Source organism: Bacillus rossius, assembly GCF_032445375.1.
Source record: "Bacillus rossius redtenbacheri isolate Brsri chromosome 9 unlocalized genomic scaffold, Brsri_v3 Brsri_v3_scf9_2, whole genome shotgun sequence".
NCBI classification, from domain to species: Eukaryota; Metazoa; Arthropoda; class Insecta; order Phasmatodea; family Bacillidae; genus Bacillus; species Bacillus rossius.
In genome coordinates, this window is record NW_026962013.1 from 31,516,676 (window position 1) to 31,536,423 (window position 19,748).

A 19,748-nucleotide genomic window follows, 5' to 3' on the forward strand; every position below is an offset into this window, starting at 1 on the left:
TTGCACTCAATCATAGATGTATAATATTTATAATTCTTGGATGCATCAGCTTCATTATTAATCTCAGATGTCCATAACTTATTTTTTATTTCAGTTCTTCAATAAATACGTTACCTATTAACTGCTGCAAATAAAAAATATGAATTACAAAAATACATACTGATAGAAAAGGCAGAGCCACATCATGACAAATTTGACAGCTACAAAAAATTCTTTAAATGGGTAGTAAATTGTCCTCATAAATATATGATGGCTGTATCAGGTTTATTGGTGCATCATCTACTCTCTAGCAAGGGCATTGTTTTTTGACCTTTGATTGTATTTTTAGTGCACTGTACCTCCAAATTTTAATAGTAAAATACTGAGGTTCTCATGTAGTCTTCTAGACAGCAGCCTTGGTTCTAAAACTCTTAAGTATTTACTGTATTGCATGAAAATATTTGACTTTCTAAACAACATAATACCTACAGAAACATATTTCCTGGTCTAGGTATAAATAATGGTCGAAAAATGTAATTGGCAGTAAATTACACAAACTTGTTGGCTGGATAAAAATATGAAAACAAAAAAATAATAAACCACAATAAATTATTACATATTTCAATTTTGACTCTTATCATTAGAGACCCGGAAAATTTGCTGGTTCAGTGAACTGCGAGCTATAGATTTGATGTTGCTGTGCTTTATCAAGTCTTAAATCAGGTGTTCATTGGCAGATGTACTCAAGAAAGGAAAAATTTTACTCTTGAATGACTTGAATGTGATTCGACCGTTCACGTGCTGTTGGTTTGTTATTGGTTTGGACTACCTTGGGGGCGTGTCAGAACAACTGTGGACCAATTGCAGATGGCATACACAAGTGTTAGCAATTCAGACTGTCATCAAACGAATCAGCGAAGTTTCCGGGTCTCTGCCCGTCAAGCATGCGACACCCGGTGCGCTGCAACCCTTTGTTCCCACCGCAGGTCACGGCGTGCAGTGCATCTGCCCGGCCGGGTTCTCGGGCCGCAGGTGCGAGGTGGACATAGACGAGTGCCTGTCGCAGCCGTGCTACAACGGGGCCACGTGCAAGGATTCCCCTCAAGGCTACCGCTGCCAGTGTCCCCCCGGTGAGCTGCTCACAGCCTCTCCTCTGACGCTTGCTCTGAATAACCTCTGTAATTATCAGGGCTGTACCAATATTACTGAGTACAGCTACCAGTAATCTAGTTTCCCTTTGAAGCAAGCAACTGTTTCTGCAGATTATCAAATTTTTTAATAATTTAAAATAATGATTTGGGAAATCAAAAATAAGTTACCGAGAATTCATAGTTAAAAATATTATAAATTGTTTTAGGAAAAGTATCACTTAGTTCTGTACATCAGAGCCTATCATTATTAGCTTTAAACTTATGCTGAAAAAGTTTTTTTTCTTCCATGTTTTGTTTTTAACATCTAGATAAATTATGTACTGTATTTCACATTAATATGAGATACATATTGTGCTTAACTAGCTAAAGCACCTACATATAGATAAATTTATATGAACTGTTTTATCACATAGATATGAGATATTGTGGTTAACTAGCTGAAGCACTTGGAGTTGCTTGGGCTTTACGCAGAATGAAGAAAAAATAAATTATGGCTACAGGGAAGAAGCATGAAATGGGCTCAGGCACTGAAAGCATTAAGGGTTGAGAAAAAAAATGGCTATTTTATTTTTATTATTATTATTATTATTATTATTATTATTATTATTATTATTATTATTAAATCATGCAGATACTGCTCTTCCTCTTGTTTTGAAAGTCAATTGTGCAAAATTGCATCAAGCTTGGAGTAAAACAAACAAATAAACCCACAGAGACACTTTATACATATAAATATTTGGTATCTTGCTCATATTTTGCCAGCATTGATTTTTTAATGATCTGACTATATCAGATGATACAAATGAATGCACATTTGAGATGATACACCAGAGTTATTATCTTTGTGTGGTTTTCCAGGTTACAGTGGTGTCAATTGTCAGGAGGAAAAGTCAGACTGCCGAAACGACACGTGTCCTGAAAGGGCCATGTGCAAAGATGAGCCTGGCTTGAATAATTTCACCTGCCTGTGTCGCTCGGGCTACACTGGGCTGAACTGTGATGTTACGGTGAGGAGGTTTTTCCTTTTTAGTTTGTTTTTTAAAGTGGGGATGTCTAAGAGTTCTTTTTCAGGAACTACCTCAGGTCATAGGAATCTTTAACCTTGGTCCTCTTTCACTGTATACTTATGGTCAATACTAACGCTGGCATAGGAAAGCTAATCTTGGAATCTAACTTTTGTAGTTCGTACTGATGTATCCTTGATGGCTGTGATCGCTAAGGCATACAAATCATCTATCTAGATAAGACTGGAAGTTACACCTAACATACAAGCATAATCTTTCATGCAAGTACTACATATAATGTTGGATTATCACTGTATATTATAACTCATTTACCAATTAATATATATTTCAGTTTACAAGCTTATTTTATATAAAATAAATATATGATCAAATTTTGTTAACACATATTTGCATCATTTTGTAATAACAATGTTGGTTCTACCTGAACTATTGCAAACTTAATTTATGCACTAATTTTATGTAATTTATAAATAAAATTCGTAAATTTAATTTGTTCTAATTAAACATGCTCATAATTTTATTACAGGTCCAAATGTAGATATCTCTCAGGAATGATAAAATACATTTTAGTTTAGGTGCTTTCTTGGTTCAAAAGACACCAAAATTTCAGAAATCAGCTAAATGGTGGATATAATATCATTTAGGATAAATATTTACTTTCTCTGCTATTTTTTTCATCCTACTGAAACAAAGGTGAATGCATCAATATTATTTTTAGTTGAAGCTTAATAATATTTTGTTTCATTATTCTGTAATGTTTGTATAAACCATTCTTTGAGTTTTAATTTTAATACATGTAATTGTATTCTTGTTGGACGAAAGAAACTTTGTATTACTTTATAACATTTTGTGCTAGGGACCATGTATTAATGAGAGTTTTTGCATCGGCCTGGTTTACACTGTAGGATTATGAAACTAAAAGCTGGCTGTTGTGTTGGCAGATCAACCCGTGCACCTCGAACGGCAACCCGTGTGCGAACGGAGCGACGTGCGTGGCCTTGCAGCAGGGTCGCTTCACGTGCGAGTGTCTGCCGGGCTGGGAGGGGCAGAACTGCGAAGTGAACACAGGTTAGCTACGCTGCAGCTGCCCTCCATTGCGAAAATGCTTCTGCCAAACATGCATATATGCTCTTTTATTTGTGGTTATTTTATATTTATAACAAATGTTGCAGTGCCTCTTGGTACTATTTTGTAATTTTTTTTTAAGTTTGTACACAAATACAAAGCATCTCTCTCCATCTATCCATCTATCCATATATATGTGTGTGTATGTGTATCTATATCTCTATATGCATCATCTTATATCTCTATATATTTGTCTTTCTGTATATAAATATAGCTGTATAATTCTCTATACCTCTAACCCTTTATTTTAATTTTTTTAAATATCTATCTCCTCTATGTACATATATATTTTTATTGCTCTTGATCTATATATCATTATCTATATAGCTTTCTAGCTCTACACCTCTCTGTATATCTATATATCAAAATTTCTCTCCATCTCTCTGTATTTCTCTGTCACTCTTTATCTCTATCACTCTCTTTCTCACTCCATCACTCTCTGCCTCTCTTTCTTTCTCTCACTTTCTCTGTATCTATCTCTCTTTATCTCACTATCTCTATCTCTCGACTCACATGCCACAAACAAAAGAAAAAAATATGCCAGTGGCATGACAATGCCACAATTAGTTATGTGTATGCGAAGTTTTGTGTTTTGCTGCTATTATTTAATTATGGAATCATATATTATATAAGTTATATGAATATATTAGTGATGGGTCAAGTCCCAATTTTCTCGAACACAAATTTTGAATTCGACTTCCAAACAGTACCGAATGTACCTTTCGAATCTGAATCTAGGTATCAAGGGTCAAAAATAAAATAATATACAATAAATAAGAATATTATTTATGGTGTTAAAGATTTGAAACCTTTAAATTTTTTATTTTACAAACTATGTTTCCAGAAAATGTACATATTGTAAATTTATTTATATATTACATACTAAAAGTACAATATCTTGGGGAATAGTAACAAGATAGATGTGAAGAAAAAAATTTACCTTATAAACTTGAGAACATATGAGTGTTGAATTTTGTAGTTTACTTTATTTCTGCTAATATTTTTCTTTAAATATTTTTCCTCAGATATCAAATCCTTTGAATACTATGGATTTTATGATATTTGAGAATTTTATTGCTTATCCTATCCCTAAAATACACATAAATTTCTTCCCTGTATGCATTTAATTAAATATGTATCAGTATCATCTATTTCTGAAATAAATATTAATAATTTTTTTAATAATAATAAACTTAAATAATATATAATTATAAATAATATATAAAATATAATATTATTAAAACATTTTAAAGAAATATATTGTATGAAGAGAAATTTTACCTTTATAAAAAATTTGCTAGAGTTGTTTTCATTACATATGAGATATGGAAATATACTTCTTTAAATAAAATCTTTAATAAGAGTAGGCATTCTTAAATTTTTCTCAAAAATGACCTACATTTTTTCAACATCATTCTTAGTTCATTTTGTGTTTACATCAATATTTACAGATTTTTTACAAGTGATCTCAGTTCGGAGTGTGTGCACTGAATATGTTCAGACGACTGCGCGGAGCGGCCCTGCCTGCTGGGAGCTAACTGCACGGACCAGGTCGCAGACTTCAGTTGCTCGTGTCCTGCTGGCTTCACGGGGAAGAGGTGCCACACTAAGATTGATCTCTGTGCCACCAACCCTTGCCAGCACGGAGTCTGCGTGGACAAACTCTTCCGCCACGAGTGTGTTTGCCACCCTGGATGGTCAGGTATGTATTGCTTTTTCGCTGGGATCGCTCTAGTGTGTAGAACAGTAAATCATGTATTTCCAAACTAATTAAAATATGGAAAATTCTTATTTGTTGAAACTTGGGAATGAATTTAATGTAAGTTTAAAATTTTTTAATAATATTTCTCTCTATATGTTGGCAAGTCTGATGAGAGTGAGCATAAGCATATATACCAGGAAAATGCCCCCATTGTTGACTGTTTGTGTATTTTTTTAGTGAGCTAGACAGTCGGAGGAACAGCATTGATCAATATTTTGTATTTTGATGGTGGTAGGAGGCAACAACAAGGAAATTTAATAATCCATTTTTATAATAAAATATGTGTGTATATATTTTATTTATTTTTTTAAATATCTACTGAACAAGACACTGTAAAAACAATTTGCTCACTAATCACTAATCTACCTTGGCAACAAAAATACAATTTTAAATTTTTGTTCATCAATATAATCTAACAACTCTGTGTTTACAGTAATATATACAATATTAGTGAATGGCGAACACATTTCATCACTGCTTGATTCACATTTGTTCACTTTCGTTGTTTAAAACTACCCCAAAGACACCAAACGCCATTTGATTATAAAACGAATGCTTGGTCGTTCCCCGAAGCGTTGCACTTGGACGTGTGCAGGCCGGTTCTGCGAGACGAACATCAACGACTGCTCGAGCGGCCCTTGCGAGAACGGCGGCCAGTGCGTGGACAAGGTGGACGGCTACGCCTGCAACTGCGAGCCGGGCTACACGGGCAGCAGGTGCCAGCACACGGTGGACGACTGCTCGTCCCGCCCGTGCCAGAACGGGGCGTCGTGCGTCGACACGCTGGACGGCTTCGTGTGCAAGTGCCGCCCAGGATTCGTGGGTGAGTGTCGCTCCTCGTCTCAAGTTTCACTTAACACTCTATTAAGCCCACCGCACACGGTTCAATATTTTCTACTAGTTTGCTTACTAGAATGCCTACTGGTTTCTGTACTGTGTAGGTTACAAGCTGAAACACTAGGTGCGCTACAAGTTTCTGCTGCACATGATTCTAGCTGCCTTACTAGTTTTGTTAAGAGAATATTCTCCACAACAAATTTTTAGTATAATAATTCACATTTCTTACTGCATAAAAACAAGGCTCTTCTTTGTATGCATTTATCAAAACGAGGAGTTGGTCACCAGTTCACTTCTTTCCGTCCATGTTTATCACGACATGCGCGCTTTAAAGTGTAAACAACCCCTCGTGCTGTCTTCGTGAGTTCTGATTGGCCACTCCTTAAATATTGGAACACACCAAGCAACGAAAATAGGACGCTGTCTATTACGCAAAACCAGTAGCCCAGCTCGTACAGCTACTAGTATCCAGTTTGAATTCGAGTGAAGAAACTAGTTGTAGAGCCAGTACGACTCCTAGCTTACAATATTGTAAGGAATATTGTACCGTGTGCGGCGGGCTTTACACTTTATTTCAAGTGGTGAGTTTACCATTTTGAAGAGGTTGACAAAAAAAATCTGTTGGCAGTTTTTACAGTAAAACATTTGTAATGTTTTCCATGTGTATTTACTAAATGAATATTAGGAAACAAAATTTATTTCCATCAAAAGTATGCATTATATTTTTACCAGTTAGAATTAAATACATATTTCATAATAACAAGTGGCAGATACAGAATTATTTTTAGAAATGGAAATTCAACAAAAATTTAAAAACAATGTGTTTAAAAAATTTATGTCTACACCAAGGGGTTTGGACAGTTATATCATCATTCTCAACGTGCATCACATCCTGTGTGGTTTGAAGTTCCAAGTCTTGAAATAGCTCACCTTTCATAATCAAAAATAACACACTGCATTTACCAAGCTCTAGCATGTATTTTCATAATCTCCAACCCACCTTTGCATCTGCCGCTGAAAGTAACACTTAAATTTTTTGGTGACTCAAAATTTACTGTTCATTTTACCCAACATTACAACATTACAAGTTACGTAACAGTGCTACCAGCACCATTCAATATGTGTAAATTGCTAGTAGTGTTGGATTTTTTTTTTTTTAATAATCTTTATTTCAGATGGGTTTTTATATTTTACAGAATAGTTAAGTAACTTAATTCAGTGTAGTTTTATATGATTTAATCCTCGTGGTGTTTTGACCGCAGGTCTGCAGTGCGAGGCGGAGATAGACGAGTGCCTGAGCGACCCGTGCAGCGCCGAGGGCACGGAGAAGTGCGTCGACCTCGACAACAAGTTCTACTGCCAGTGCAGGGAGGGCTTCACGGGAAGCATGTGCGAGGTGTGTGTCTGACGTCGTGGTGGCAAGAAGATATTGCAAAACAACGTTGGAGCTTCTAGTGTTCCATGCGTGCTATTCAGCATTCGGGCTAGAAACAATCCTAGATAAGGATGGCGATGGTTTATGGGTGTGCGTAGCTTTGTGATTTACTCTTTCAAAACTGTGGTCGGCGAGAATGAATTTTTTTTAATAAACTAATTTTGGCGACAAAGAATTTTCATAAACATAGGTATTTAGTCACATTATAAGCCCATTTAGTCTCTGAAGAAAAAAACCATCAACAGCCACTAAGTTGTTTTGGAAACAAGATTTACACTTGTCTTTCTGTGAAAATGATAGCATCCTGTGGATTTGAGTTGGTTTTGTTTCCTTCAAAATTAAGTGCATGAATGGTCCATAGAGAATTTGTTAATAACTTTCTCCTAGAATTTTTTTTTTTTTACATTCTAGAAGATGATGTGGTCACCTTTCACAAAACCATATGTAGTATTTTTAATAAATTGAAGAATGCACCTCAATTAAGCTGTATGGATATGGCACATAATTAGTGTATATGTTTTCCATGGAACCATGCTTTATAGACACTCCCCCCATCAAATTCTAGTTTTAGTCAAATCTGATGATTAATTGCGTATGGTGTATTTCCATGCCATACAAGAGAATAGTAGTTTTCTTTTTAATTTTTAATGTATTAATTATTATAAAAAAAAAGTTGTTTATTGACAAAATGGCTTAATTTAGTGTGTTAACAGGTCAGCAGAGACATTAGAGAAAAAATGAAAAAGAAGGACCCATCACGAAATACACAAAAAAGTTGTGAGGTCATGAAACTTTAATTTACAGCAACCTTTTGCTAATTTTCATTTTGTGTTTTGACACCTCACTTCAGTTTGTTGCACATTAAAATTAAATATAAATACATAGTTGGAGACTGTCCACTTGAATCATGTAGAAATCATCTCTGAAAAGATTTTAGCTTTCTGACATAAATATTAGTACGTTCCTGCAAATAGTAGTGTAGCAGTATTTTTTTAATGTTGCTTATATTAAAAATTACCCTGCAACACAAAAAACTTTTAAAAATATATATATATATTTTTAAAGGTCTTTATCAGGTATTTGTAGACACGTTGAATTGGCCAGTTAGCTGTCCTCTGGTCGATCGGGCACAGCGTGGGGGATGGGGGGTGCAGAGTGGCACGCTCTTGCGCAGGTGAACATCGACGACTGCGCCGGCCGGCCGTGCCTGAACGGTGCCGAGTGCAAGGACCAGGTGGGAGGGTTCCAGTGCAAGTGCCCGCCGGGCTGGGCGGGCGCCCGCTGTGAGGCGGACGTAGGCACCTGCCAGACCGTGCCCTGCCGGAACGACGCCACCTGCATCGACCTGTTCCTCGACTTCTTCTGCGTGTGAGTTGCCCACCCTCTCTGCAAACATGAGACGCCCATGATAAGTAGTCTTCCTGTTTCACAAATGGCGCATTAAAAAAATAAATAGTTATTATAGTTGGTTATGAATATAAGACTGCTCTGACCCATGGTTCCAATAAAACGCCCACACATTTTTTTTTTTAAGGCCTTCTTTCGTAAATATACTATAACCTCTGTTTCACATTCCACTCATTTACACTTTCTACTTAATCACACTACATCATTTGTCTGGTTTCCCAACTTACACCAAATGCTCACAATAGTAAATTTGATTTCATCACAAGGATGTGTGGTTTTTATACCATGTTATTGTTTAATTGGCTGATCAGCTGATTGAAATTGAAGTTTGTGTTTATAACCCCGTAATTTCATCGCAGTAGTTACACAAGGCCGGCGTCACTTTTAGTGCCCGGCCATGCGGCCCGTTAACAAGGATCTACCGAAACACCCTTGCGCTCATGTGCCTGGATGCGTGCGTGTGTGCAGGTGTCCGTCAGGCACGGACGGCAAGCACTGTGAGACGGCGCCTGAGCGCTGCATCGGGGAGCCGTGCATGCACGGCGGGCGGTGCCAGGACTTCGGCTCCGGCCTCAACTGCTCCTGCCCCACCGACTTCACCGGCGTCGGCTGCCAGTATGAGTACGACGCTTGTGCGGCGCGGGCGTGCCAGAATGGGGCGACGTGCATCGACAACGGCCCCGGCTACACCTGCGTGTGTCCGCACGGGTACACCGGTGAGCGAGAGACTCCGTACCCTCTCTTCTCGTACGCTGTTCAAGCGTATTGATAGGTCTAGCTTGCCCTCCTAATTAGTGATGGGCAATACGGATAAAAAAGATACTGATCCAATTACTGATACATTTCTTTAACACATCCTATAACCGCTTCAAAACAGATTTAATACTTTTTGTAAATAATCACATTGCAAGTGTGATTCAATATTTGTTAGTATTAAGTCTTGAAAGGATTTTTTGGAGATTAAAAAAAGTATTTTACTGTATAAAATTTGTGCATAGCACAATACGCATTATGCCTTTAACTAATAAATAATAAACAAACAAAAAACATATAATACAGAAAAATTGGGAGTAAGAGATGCCTGCGGGACTATAAGCAGGTGAATAGAGAAGATGAATGACATCTGTATGGATGAAACTGTACTTTTTCCATGTGTATCAGGTTTTTGTTTGTATGGGTTGGAAACTATTACATCGGAAATCCATAAAATTGGTAATATCGGCTGGTACTGATTCTAAAACAAATACATTGGTACATCCTACCCTTAATGCTAACTTTCCCTCACCACAGCGAGAAGAAACTAATCAAAAATTTATCTTATGTAAAATTACTGTTCATACTGAGAGAGCCATCACAACTGTTAAGTTTTGGATTCCTGTATGTGATGATCCAGATTCAAATCCCATTACGTCCATCCTGGTTTTGGTTTGTCACGATTTTCCAAAACCACTCAAAATGATGGCATGGTTCCTTCCATACCATGGATCATAGCCAGTGGCGTCTCGTCAGGGCAAGCAAGGCAAGCAGTGCTTGCCCAGGCAGTTTCCAGACATTGTATTTTTTAAAGAAATATTTTATTCAGAATAGTAATTTACTTTGGCTCGTGCAGTTAGGTGTATGTATTTTTTATATTATCTTCTTGGGACCCAATACTGTGCGCTGTGCGCTATAAGAAAAGAACTCGTTGACACACAAAACATGCTGTTTTAGAAGCGTTGCTAGGTTTAGAAGCGCTGGAAGGACCGCTTTCAGCAGGAAGGCTGTCGCATTAGTTTCCTTTCGGAAGGGGGGTGGCATGGTACAAAGGTTCGAGGAGGGGATTGGCTGTAAAACCACGTGATAGAAGCTACAAAGGTAGCGCTTTCTTGCCGAACTCAAGCGAACATGGCCGAAGCAGACGGTGGAATTCTTCCGCCGACTGCTTCGGCTATGTCCGCTACATTTCGGCAGGGCAGGTGGCGAGGTGGCGTTTCAGTCGGCGGTCGTCTCTCGGGGCGCGCACATCTCTCTCGCGGGCTGTTGGCTGGGAGTTCCCTGCGCCCTATTGGGTAACCAAAGGCTGGCAGTGCGTGGGGGATTTGTGGGCGTACGGGAGGCGGCCTAGCAGTGCCAACTGCTACCGACTGCGTCCCGCGGGTGGCGGATACGGGATCCCAGCTCGAGAGTTGCAATCTCGCTGGAGTGACTGTGAATAACCACGTACCATTTAACAGAGTTTCTGATCACGCATGAAGATAGTTTCTTTTGTGTTGGTACAAAAAATACCAACATTTAATTTTTACTATTCTAGTACATTTTTATGAGCTTCTTCTCTTTATTTTAAGTACTTACTTTGCCATGTGTTGTCTGTTTATATATTTTGTACCATATATCGATGATACTACACTCCCACTTAGTATATAAATAATGTAGAGTAGGTATTTTATTATCAGAATAATGTATGCCAAACATTATTATTTTTCAAAAATAGTTTATAATTGAAAAAAAATTTGTCAATTTTTCTACCTGTGGAATAGTCAATGTTCAGTTAAGAAAACTACTTAAATAGCACCCTTTTGTACCTTTAAATCCGTATTTTCCCGGGGGAGGGCCCCCGGAACCGCCCCCCCCCCCCCTCCCCTACACCTTGTTTTGGGGTGAACGGAGTTGTTGCTTTCCCTCATGTAAACCTCACGCCTCGCCACTGATCATAGCCAATTCCGCCCTCAGTTTCTCTTACTTGTATGTTTCCGTTTTTAACAACTACCATGTCCATGAGACGTGAGACCAAATGTAACTGCCCGAAGGCCTTACTTGCTATTTAATATCCATAAACAAGAATTACTCTATTATAAAAACAGCTCTTGTAAAGTTTTGTTTAAATTTTGTTTCCAGGAAAGAATTGTGAGGAGGATATCGTGGACTGTAAAGAAAACTCGTGCCCCCCTGCTGCTACGTGTATCGACTTGACAGGCAAATTCTACTGCCAGTGTCCTTTCAACCTCACCGGAGATGACTGCAGAAAGAGTGAGTACTAGCAGTGGTAACTATTCAAAGCCCAGGCCTGAACTATTTATCAAATGTATAAATGGCAAATGGCACACTGTGTGTGTGTGTGTGTGTGTGTGTGTGTGTGTGTGTTTGTGTGTGTGTATTTTATTTTATTTTATTTTATTTTATTTTACAAACATGGTGTGACCTAGTAAACAGTCATTTCACAGTTCAGAATAAAAAGGCGACCATGGCAGTTTTAGGAAGGAGCGGAACATTTATATTGTTGTTTTCTATTAAATCATAACATGTTTTGATCAGTAAAAAAGAATAAAACAGTAAAAAAAATCTGCGAATCTGAGCAAAAAGTCAAGGAATTCTGTTGCAGGTTTTGCTTGACACCCTGTTACAAATTTAAAAATAGCTTGAGATACACAGTGTTTCAATTCGCTGTTAGTCTCCCCTGTGTTTCCTTTAAGGGTACTTGTTATTAGTGGTACAAATATTACTTAAATAACCAGAATAGCTCTACCAATGTGTATTTCTTATGTATTCTCAGTAACGCAAACCGCACAGCAAGGCGAACATGTTGTCGTTTCTAGCCATTCAGGTGGATTACGACCTGTACTTCAGCGACCCCACGAGGAGCAGCGCTGCGCTCGTGGTGCCGTTCTTCCTGGGCTCCAGGAAGAGTCTGACCATTGCTATGTGGGTCCAGTTCACGCAGAAGGATGAGGGCGGGATCTTCTTCACCCTCTACAGTGTCTCGTACGTAAAACATCATGCAGTTCAGCCAGTTAGAGGTAGCTAAATTATATAATTATTTGGAGTTATACTTCTTTAGACGCGTAATAAAAAAAATTATGAGAGATTTTTTACAACCACACAGAGAAATTTTCACAGGATGAAGAAAAGGCTATGTAGAAAAAAAAGCTACATACAAATAAAAACTACATATGTGCTTTTAAATCTTATACTTTAGTGATTGATATTGAATACTAGTCCATATAACTAAATATTGGGTATATGCAGTTTAGATAATAAGGTATAGGTCAATAAGTGCAAATTGTCAATGGCCGCGACATTCACACACTAACCGGATAAAGGAAAAAAAAACAGGAGTGGAGATACACCACTAGAGTCAAGTTAAGGTCTAAACTTTTTCAAGTGTATTTATATTAACTTAGGTTATGTTCTCGTATATATAATTTATTTTCATTATAAATAATTTATTCATTATAAATTATAAATTTATGATTTAATAAATTATTAAAATCAAAAAATTGAAATTTCTATTGATTTTCATTATTAATTAAAATTCATCTCAATTATTTTACTAAATTAAATAAATAATTTTATGCACATGTTTATGTTAATATTGAATACTGAGTATATATTTATTTAAATTTTTTTTAAATTTTATTAAATTTATGCTTTAGAATACCGTAGGCCGTGGCTGATTATTTCCCCGATATCCCAGATGTGTGTTTCCGTGTGTTGTCAAATCTAACGACCTAACCGGCGACGAGACCTCAGGCCCAAGCATCGTGCCGCAGGTCGCCCACGGTGCCCGTGGAGCGGAGAGTGATGCTGCAGGCGCACAGCAACGGGGTCCAGGTGTCGCTGTTCTCCGACCTGCAGGACGTCTACCTCAGCTTCCAGGAGTACGCCACCATCAACGACGGCCAGTGGCACCACGTGGCGGTCGTGTGGGACGGGGAGAAGGGCGGGGAGCTCACGCTCATCACCGAGGGACTTATCGCGAGCAAGCTGGAAGGCTACGGCGGGGGCCGGCAGTTGCCGCAGCAGTGAGTCTTACGTCATTTACGGGGCCAGCCCGATTCCCGGTCCAACTATTCTGATTACAGTTTTGCATAGTTTCCCAAAATTACAACAAGTAAATGCTAGGATGGAACCTGACTTCTTCATGGGTTCTCAAATGTTTTAGACCCGCAGCTACCTTAATCTACTGCTTATTACAAGCAACGCCCCCAAGAGAAACTGATTCAAGGTTCATCCCAAAAATCTTTAAAACAAATTTTATAGCACAAACCCACAAACTATAATGACTAAATTTAATTTTTATTATTTTTTAAATTTAAATTTTACTTTAGCAATTGTTATTAATTAAGTTGTTTTTTGAATAAATAGCACGAGGTGGTAGAAAGGATATAACTGTACTGCACCAATGGCAGCTTGAACACTTCCTGTTTTGCTAGCATTTATGTTTACTTTGGCCAGCAAATCGCAGCTGCCTGCTTTTCTTGTCTTGCCTGATGCACTTGATTATGCACGTAGAATTGATTAATAATCTTAGTCCTTAAATTCTGACTTCTTAACTGAAAATTTGTGATATTGATTCGTGTACAGAAACATGAGTTATTCTGTTAATCAAAGGTCTACTAAATGAACAACAATACCTAGAAGCAGTTTTTAACTTAAAAAAAATTATTCTTTTGCATCCAATAGTGAACTTAATGAGTACCACTTTAAATGGTGGTCCAAACTTGCTGACCTTTCAATTTGTAAACATGCAGGGGCTAAGAAAGATGTATTAAGACTGAAAGTAAATGTAAAGTAAAAGCAGTCAGAAGCATCAAGTGTTTGATTACAATGTTCAAACATTGCGACGTGCATGTTACACAAATTTATTCTACAGCTATGAAACTTCAATATGTATGATTTCAGTGCATGGGTTACCCTCGGCAAACCAAGAATGGACAATCCTAAGGCTTACACGGAGTCTGGCTTCCAAGGGCATTTGACTAAAGTGCAGGTGTGGGGACGATCTCTTGATGTCACAAACGAAATTCAGAAACAGGTAAGACTGGAAATATTTTAGCTTCACTGTGAGCATTATCACCACATGTCACCTTAGCATGAAATTCACTAACTTGGCCTGCATACTCTTTACCTACAGTGCATTGCTGGTTCAAACAATTGTATGTGTACTATGTTTATATATTTACATATATACTAATTATTTAAATCATACCTAATGGGAATGGGTGGTGATTCTAGCTATTTATGTTAAAACATGGTCTCTTCTCATTAGGTTGTGTACCATGAGGTAGCATTCAAATACATTGTACTGTACACAGATTCTCAAAGGACTGCAACATAAAAGCTTACATATATCACATTCAAGTGTAGCTATTTTTACATACTGTGAACATTTGTCAGAGTTGGTAGTCCTGCATACATCCTGTCTTTATCTTGGATGAAAACTTCATCACTACAATGTTTATTAATCTGAGAAAAATCTAATGTTTGGCAATTTGATATTCTTTTTGAACAAAACCAGTGTAATTCAAAAGCAACAACTTCAGTTTGTAACCAAAGCATCTCAGGCATTCATACGAAGTATGCAAACCTTATCTGCCAATTTTCTCCTGTGTACCCAACTTCACACTAAACATACATGAGGAAATTTGCTTTTAGATGATAACTGATCTTCCAACTTTTCATACCTTTGTAAGTGTAATGTCTTGTCTGTTTCTACGTAACTTCATATAGTGGGTTTCTACAAATACCACCTAGTGAACCGATTTCAGGACTTTGTAAGGACTTTTTTATAAAATTTTCTTACAAATTTATATCACAGGGTAATTTTTATATAAAAATAAGGAAAAAGCCAACAAAATATTAAATAGATGTACTATTTTCAGGAAGGTACAGATTTTTATACTGGAAAGCTAAAACATTTTCAGAGATACTTTCCACTTTATTTATATTTAATGTGCAACTAAAAACTGAAATAAGGCATGAGGGAAAAAAAATGCAACTAGCAAAAGACTGCTGGAAATTAAATTTTTTTACTTTCTACCACCATTATTTTTTGTTTCTGTACTTTTTCGAGATTTTCGTGACTAGTTTAGTTCTGACACTTTTTCAAGACTTAGGTGCCTTGGTGGATCTGTAGACACCCTGATGTGTAGAGAGTCTCACTTTTAGACTGCTGTACATAGTAAATTGTATACAATGTTGCCAGCCTGTTGCTACCCGGCTTGTTAACATAAAATATTAAATTTTGTAACCATTGTTAATTATAAGTTTCAGAATTTTTTATTTTACTCTTTCTTGATTTTTTTTAAGACCATAAAATAATGATGATCGATAATTAATTACTGCTGTAGTCATTCTGAATAAAAAATAATAATTCAAAATAAATACAAATTATAATTTTACAGGAGAAACTATTTGTAGCAGTCGGTCACTATAAATATAATAATAAAAAGGTGAAACCAAGATGGCGTCCATCAGCTACATCTCCTTTAAGGCTAAAATTGAATGTTATCAGGTGACGCTCTTGATGAAATTGAAATTCCCGAAATTCTCATTTCAAATTTTCCTTTTGAAAATAGCAATATTTCAGGTGCATTTTAAAACATTTTCTTTTACATTACAAAGTTGTGTGTACAACTTTTGTGCTCTATGGCATGTATCTGGCAACAGAGAGCACCGAAACAAGGACAGCGCTGTTAGCAGATGTCGTGCATTGAAAAGAGAGAGAGTAAGTGCCCATTAAAACGCACTATGGATGAGAAATGTTGCAGTATGTATGTTATACAAATTCATGTTCCACGAGGCAAAAAAGTTCCGGAGGACCACGCGCGCGCACACACCGCCAACTGCCGACCATCTTGATGCACTGACAACACACGCTAGTTTTTTTTTTTTTTTTACTTCAGACCAGGGTGGCCACACCCACAGAAGTTAGAAAAACGAAATTTCTTAAACATGCAATATGGAACAATGTACGATGTAGCCGGCTGTCTGACCGGTGGGTGATGCGTGCGACCCCGCAGGTGCGAGACTGCCGCACGGAGCCTGTGCTGCACCGGGGCCTGGCCCTCACGTGGGCCGGCTACGAGGACACTGCGGGCGGCGTGGAGCGCGTGGTCCCGTCCCACTGCGGCCAGCGCATCTGCCCGCCGGGCTACGGTGGCACCCGCTGCCAGCAGCTGCAGGTCGACAAGGTTGGTACACTTGCGCAGCGTTGCGGCTTCGCACCTTCTTTTTTTGGCCTGAATTATCAACAAAAACCCTACAATTATATTAATTTTTTTACAGTGCTTTCACAAATTTTCGTTTTAATTGGACCACCTTATATTACTTCTCCGAACAATATCTGAAACTCAGTTTAACCCCTTTAAGGGTTAATTTTAAATATCTGTGAGACACATACGTAGTTAATTATTTATTTTTTTATAGTAGGTAATTCATGAAATTAAAAGTAAATATGATCATCTAATGTTTTTTTTTCTCTCCATAGTCCAAAAAAAATTGTAAACCTCAAATTTGACTCCTGTAAGGTATGGATTTTGAATGATACCATCATAGGGGATCCTCCAAATATCATGTTTATTGGACTAATAGTTGATTCTGGGTGTCGGTAAAATTTTCTTTTATATGATTTAATATATTACCTATATTATACTGTACAAATATAAATTCAGTACATAAGAAAAATATTCGTTTAAAAAAAATTATATTCCGAACATTAAATTAAGATTCACAATAATCATAAAAGTATATAAATTTAATGCTTTGACAAATAAATATTAATATTATTAAATGAAATACAGTAATCACAGTATTAAGATGTGGCAATAAATAAAAGGACTTTTTTTTTACATGTTTGTTGTAAGATATTTGCATCATCATTAATTATTTATAAGATGGCAAGGCCAGAAATAAATAATTTGCATAATGATAATACAAATATAATTTACAAACAACCAATTTGGGCAGGCAATGAATTCATTAGTGTCAAGAGATAATCATCACACTTTAAAGTTATCTATGCCTGTAAAAAAAAAACTAGTAGGTATATGTGTATGTATATTTTATTAATTCCTGAAGATTATCTACAAATGCTTGTCCGATTATTCTGCACTACATTTAAAACTTAAAACAAATATTTGTAACATGGATGCAAATTAAACAGAGTCCTTAGTTGTGATGTACTAGGGGTAATGGTGTGGCATTTCATCTTACTACGTCATTTCAAAAAGGCCCAATAGCAAAAAATTGAAATCTTCACTAAAACTTATGTTTAAAAATAGCCAAAATATTTTTAAGTACAAGCTGTGAGATCATTGTGCTTCGTTGTTGCCTTGCTCGTAGGTCGCACCACAAGTTGAGCACTGCCCTGGGGACTTGTGGGTGATCGCAAAGAATGGCTCGGCGACCGTGTCCTGGGACGAGCCCCACTTCACGGACAACGTGGGTGTGGTGAAGATCGAGGAGCGAAGCGGGCATCGTCCGGGCCAGACCCTCCTGTGGGGCAGCTACACCATCGCGTACGTGGCGTTCGACCAGGCAGGAAACGCTGCCACGTGCTCGTTCAAGGTTTACGTGCTGGGTAGGTAACAACTGTTGAGACTGCCAGCGTTGCTAATCACAGTAGAGTTTTGCTTCAGGGTTTCTTTCTCCAATTTTATCTTCCACTCTCTTCATTATTCTCTCCATCACTATAATAACTAAAAATGGAGACAATGCATTACCCTGCTTCACTCCATTGGCTTGTTTAAACCACTTTGTCATCCTTCTTCCAGTTCTCACACTGCTACTGTTTCCCTTATACATACTCTTCACTCTACGTATTAACTCTTTCTTAATCCCAGCTTCTTCCATAGCCTGCCAAAACACTGTCTTTTCACGCTGTCGTATCCCTTCTCCACATCCAGGAATATCATTACTAGATCCTTCCCAAATTTGTATCTTCTCCCCATCAGTTGTCGTATGGCAAATATCAGATCTATGGTAGACCTTCCTTCTCTAAATCCATGCCACTCCTCACGTCATTTGACTGCCATGCCCTTCCATAACTTTTTTTCCAAGATATTCTCATACACCTTTGCACAGTGGCACAAAGTGATCCCCCTATAATTCTCACATCTTTTCCTGTTTCCTTTCTTAGACATTGGCACTATTACCCCTTTACTCCAGTCCTCTGGTATGTTTTTTTTCTTTCCAAATACACCTCATCACTCCATACAGCCAATGTTTTCCTACTTCTCCTGCTGCTCTTATCATTTCTACAGTCAGCTCATCCATCCCTGGAGCTTTGCTATTCTTCTCGTATACGACGTAAAACTGGTTTTTATTTTTAAAAAAAACAACTCATTGAAGACATTCTCACACAGTACAATTTCCCTTAAAATACAATCAAATGTTTCGGTCCCGTTCTTTTCTCTATAAGAAGTACGATTTACATTATTTGCCATGTTGAAGTTGCCTGAAAACTTAGTGTGATGTATAAATGAAAATCTCTTTCAGACATGTTTTCTGTTATGTCATCACTGTGTACCCAGTACGGGTTGGCATTATGTTTGTTTACGTTGATACCTGTATATAGTACATGCAAGTAAAGGTACAATGATATCTTGATAATTGCATTCAATGCACGTACTCTGTTTTATGCCAAGTAAACTATATTTGATAGCCTGCACTCTTTCATGGTTATTTAAACAGAAAACTGGAATATTTGGTTCATGTGCATATTCTCTTTCAGAAACTTCTAAAACACATTAATTTTTTGTGCATATTTATTTAACCTTATATCAAGTAATAATTAATTTATTCACTAATAAATTTAAACTTTTTGTTATTTTTTATGTGATGTATTTTAGGCATGGCTTGAGTATTGATGGTATATTAGTAGTATCAAACTATATTTTTTTTAATGTAATGTTAAGGTTTTTGTTGAAGAAGGAATACATACAAGAAATGAGGTACATATGTATTAGTACAGTTTTAGAGTTTGCCCTCAATTTATCCTTTCCCGCAATTTATACTTTTTTTCTTTGTTCCCCCTGAAAAGTATCAATAAGGGTTTTCCTGTATCATATTTTTTTTTTACGTAATTATAAATTAAAGGTACTTACATTATATTAGGGAACAGAAATAGGTTATGTAGAAGGAAAAAAACAGACCTAATAAACTAACAGTTGACAGTGTAGGATTCTTGAATTTACATTTCTTTAAAATTTTTCTTGAATTTCAAATTTTTCAAATGGTATTCGAGGGTATAATGATTAAACCAGCCCATC

The 19,748-nt window shown here is 37.1% G+C and overlaps 1 protein-coding gene across 3 annotated transcripts in view; it reads left to right on the top strand.

The window, feature by feature from the left end:
* Positions 1–19,748, top strand: part of LOC134542931 (sushi, von Willebrand factor type A, EGF and pentraxin domain-containing protein 1) — a 259,383-nt gene that overhangs the window by 204,443 nt on the left and 35,192 nt on the right. For all 3 annotated transcript variants that reach the window (XM_063387537.1, XM_063387539.1, XM_063387540.1), the window contains 14 exons: positions 966–1,109; positions 1,989–2,137; positions 3,097–3,223; positions 4,782–4,982; positions 5,638–5,865; positions 7,142–7,275; positions 8,489–8,682; positions 9,190–9,437; positions 11,596–11,727; positions 12,294–12,459; positions 13,248–13,499; positions 14,380–14,512; positions 16,500–16,670; positions 17,821–18,058. In XM_063387537.1, the coding sequence (XP_063243607.1) occupies positions 966–1,109; positions 1,989–2,137; positions 3,097–3,223; positions 4,782–4,982; positions 5,638–5,865; positions 7,142–7,275; positions 8,489–8,682; positions 9,190–9,437; positions 11,596–11,727; positions 12,294–12,459; positions 13,248–13,499; positions 14,380–14,512; positions 16,500–16,670; positions 17,821–18,058 (2,517 nt within the window). The remainder of the gene's footprint in view (positions 1–965; positions 1,110–1,988; positions 2,138–3,096; positions 3,224–4,781; positions 4,983–5,637; positions 5,866–7,141; positions 7,276–8,488; positions 8,683–9,189; positions 9,438–11,595; positions 11,728–12,293; positions 12,460–13,247; positions 13,500–14,379; positions 14,513–16,499; positions 16,671–17,820; positions 18,059–19,748) is intronic.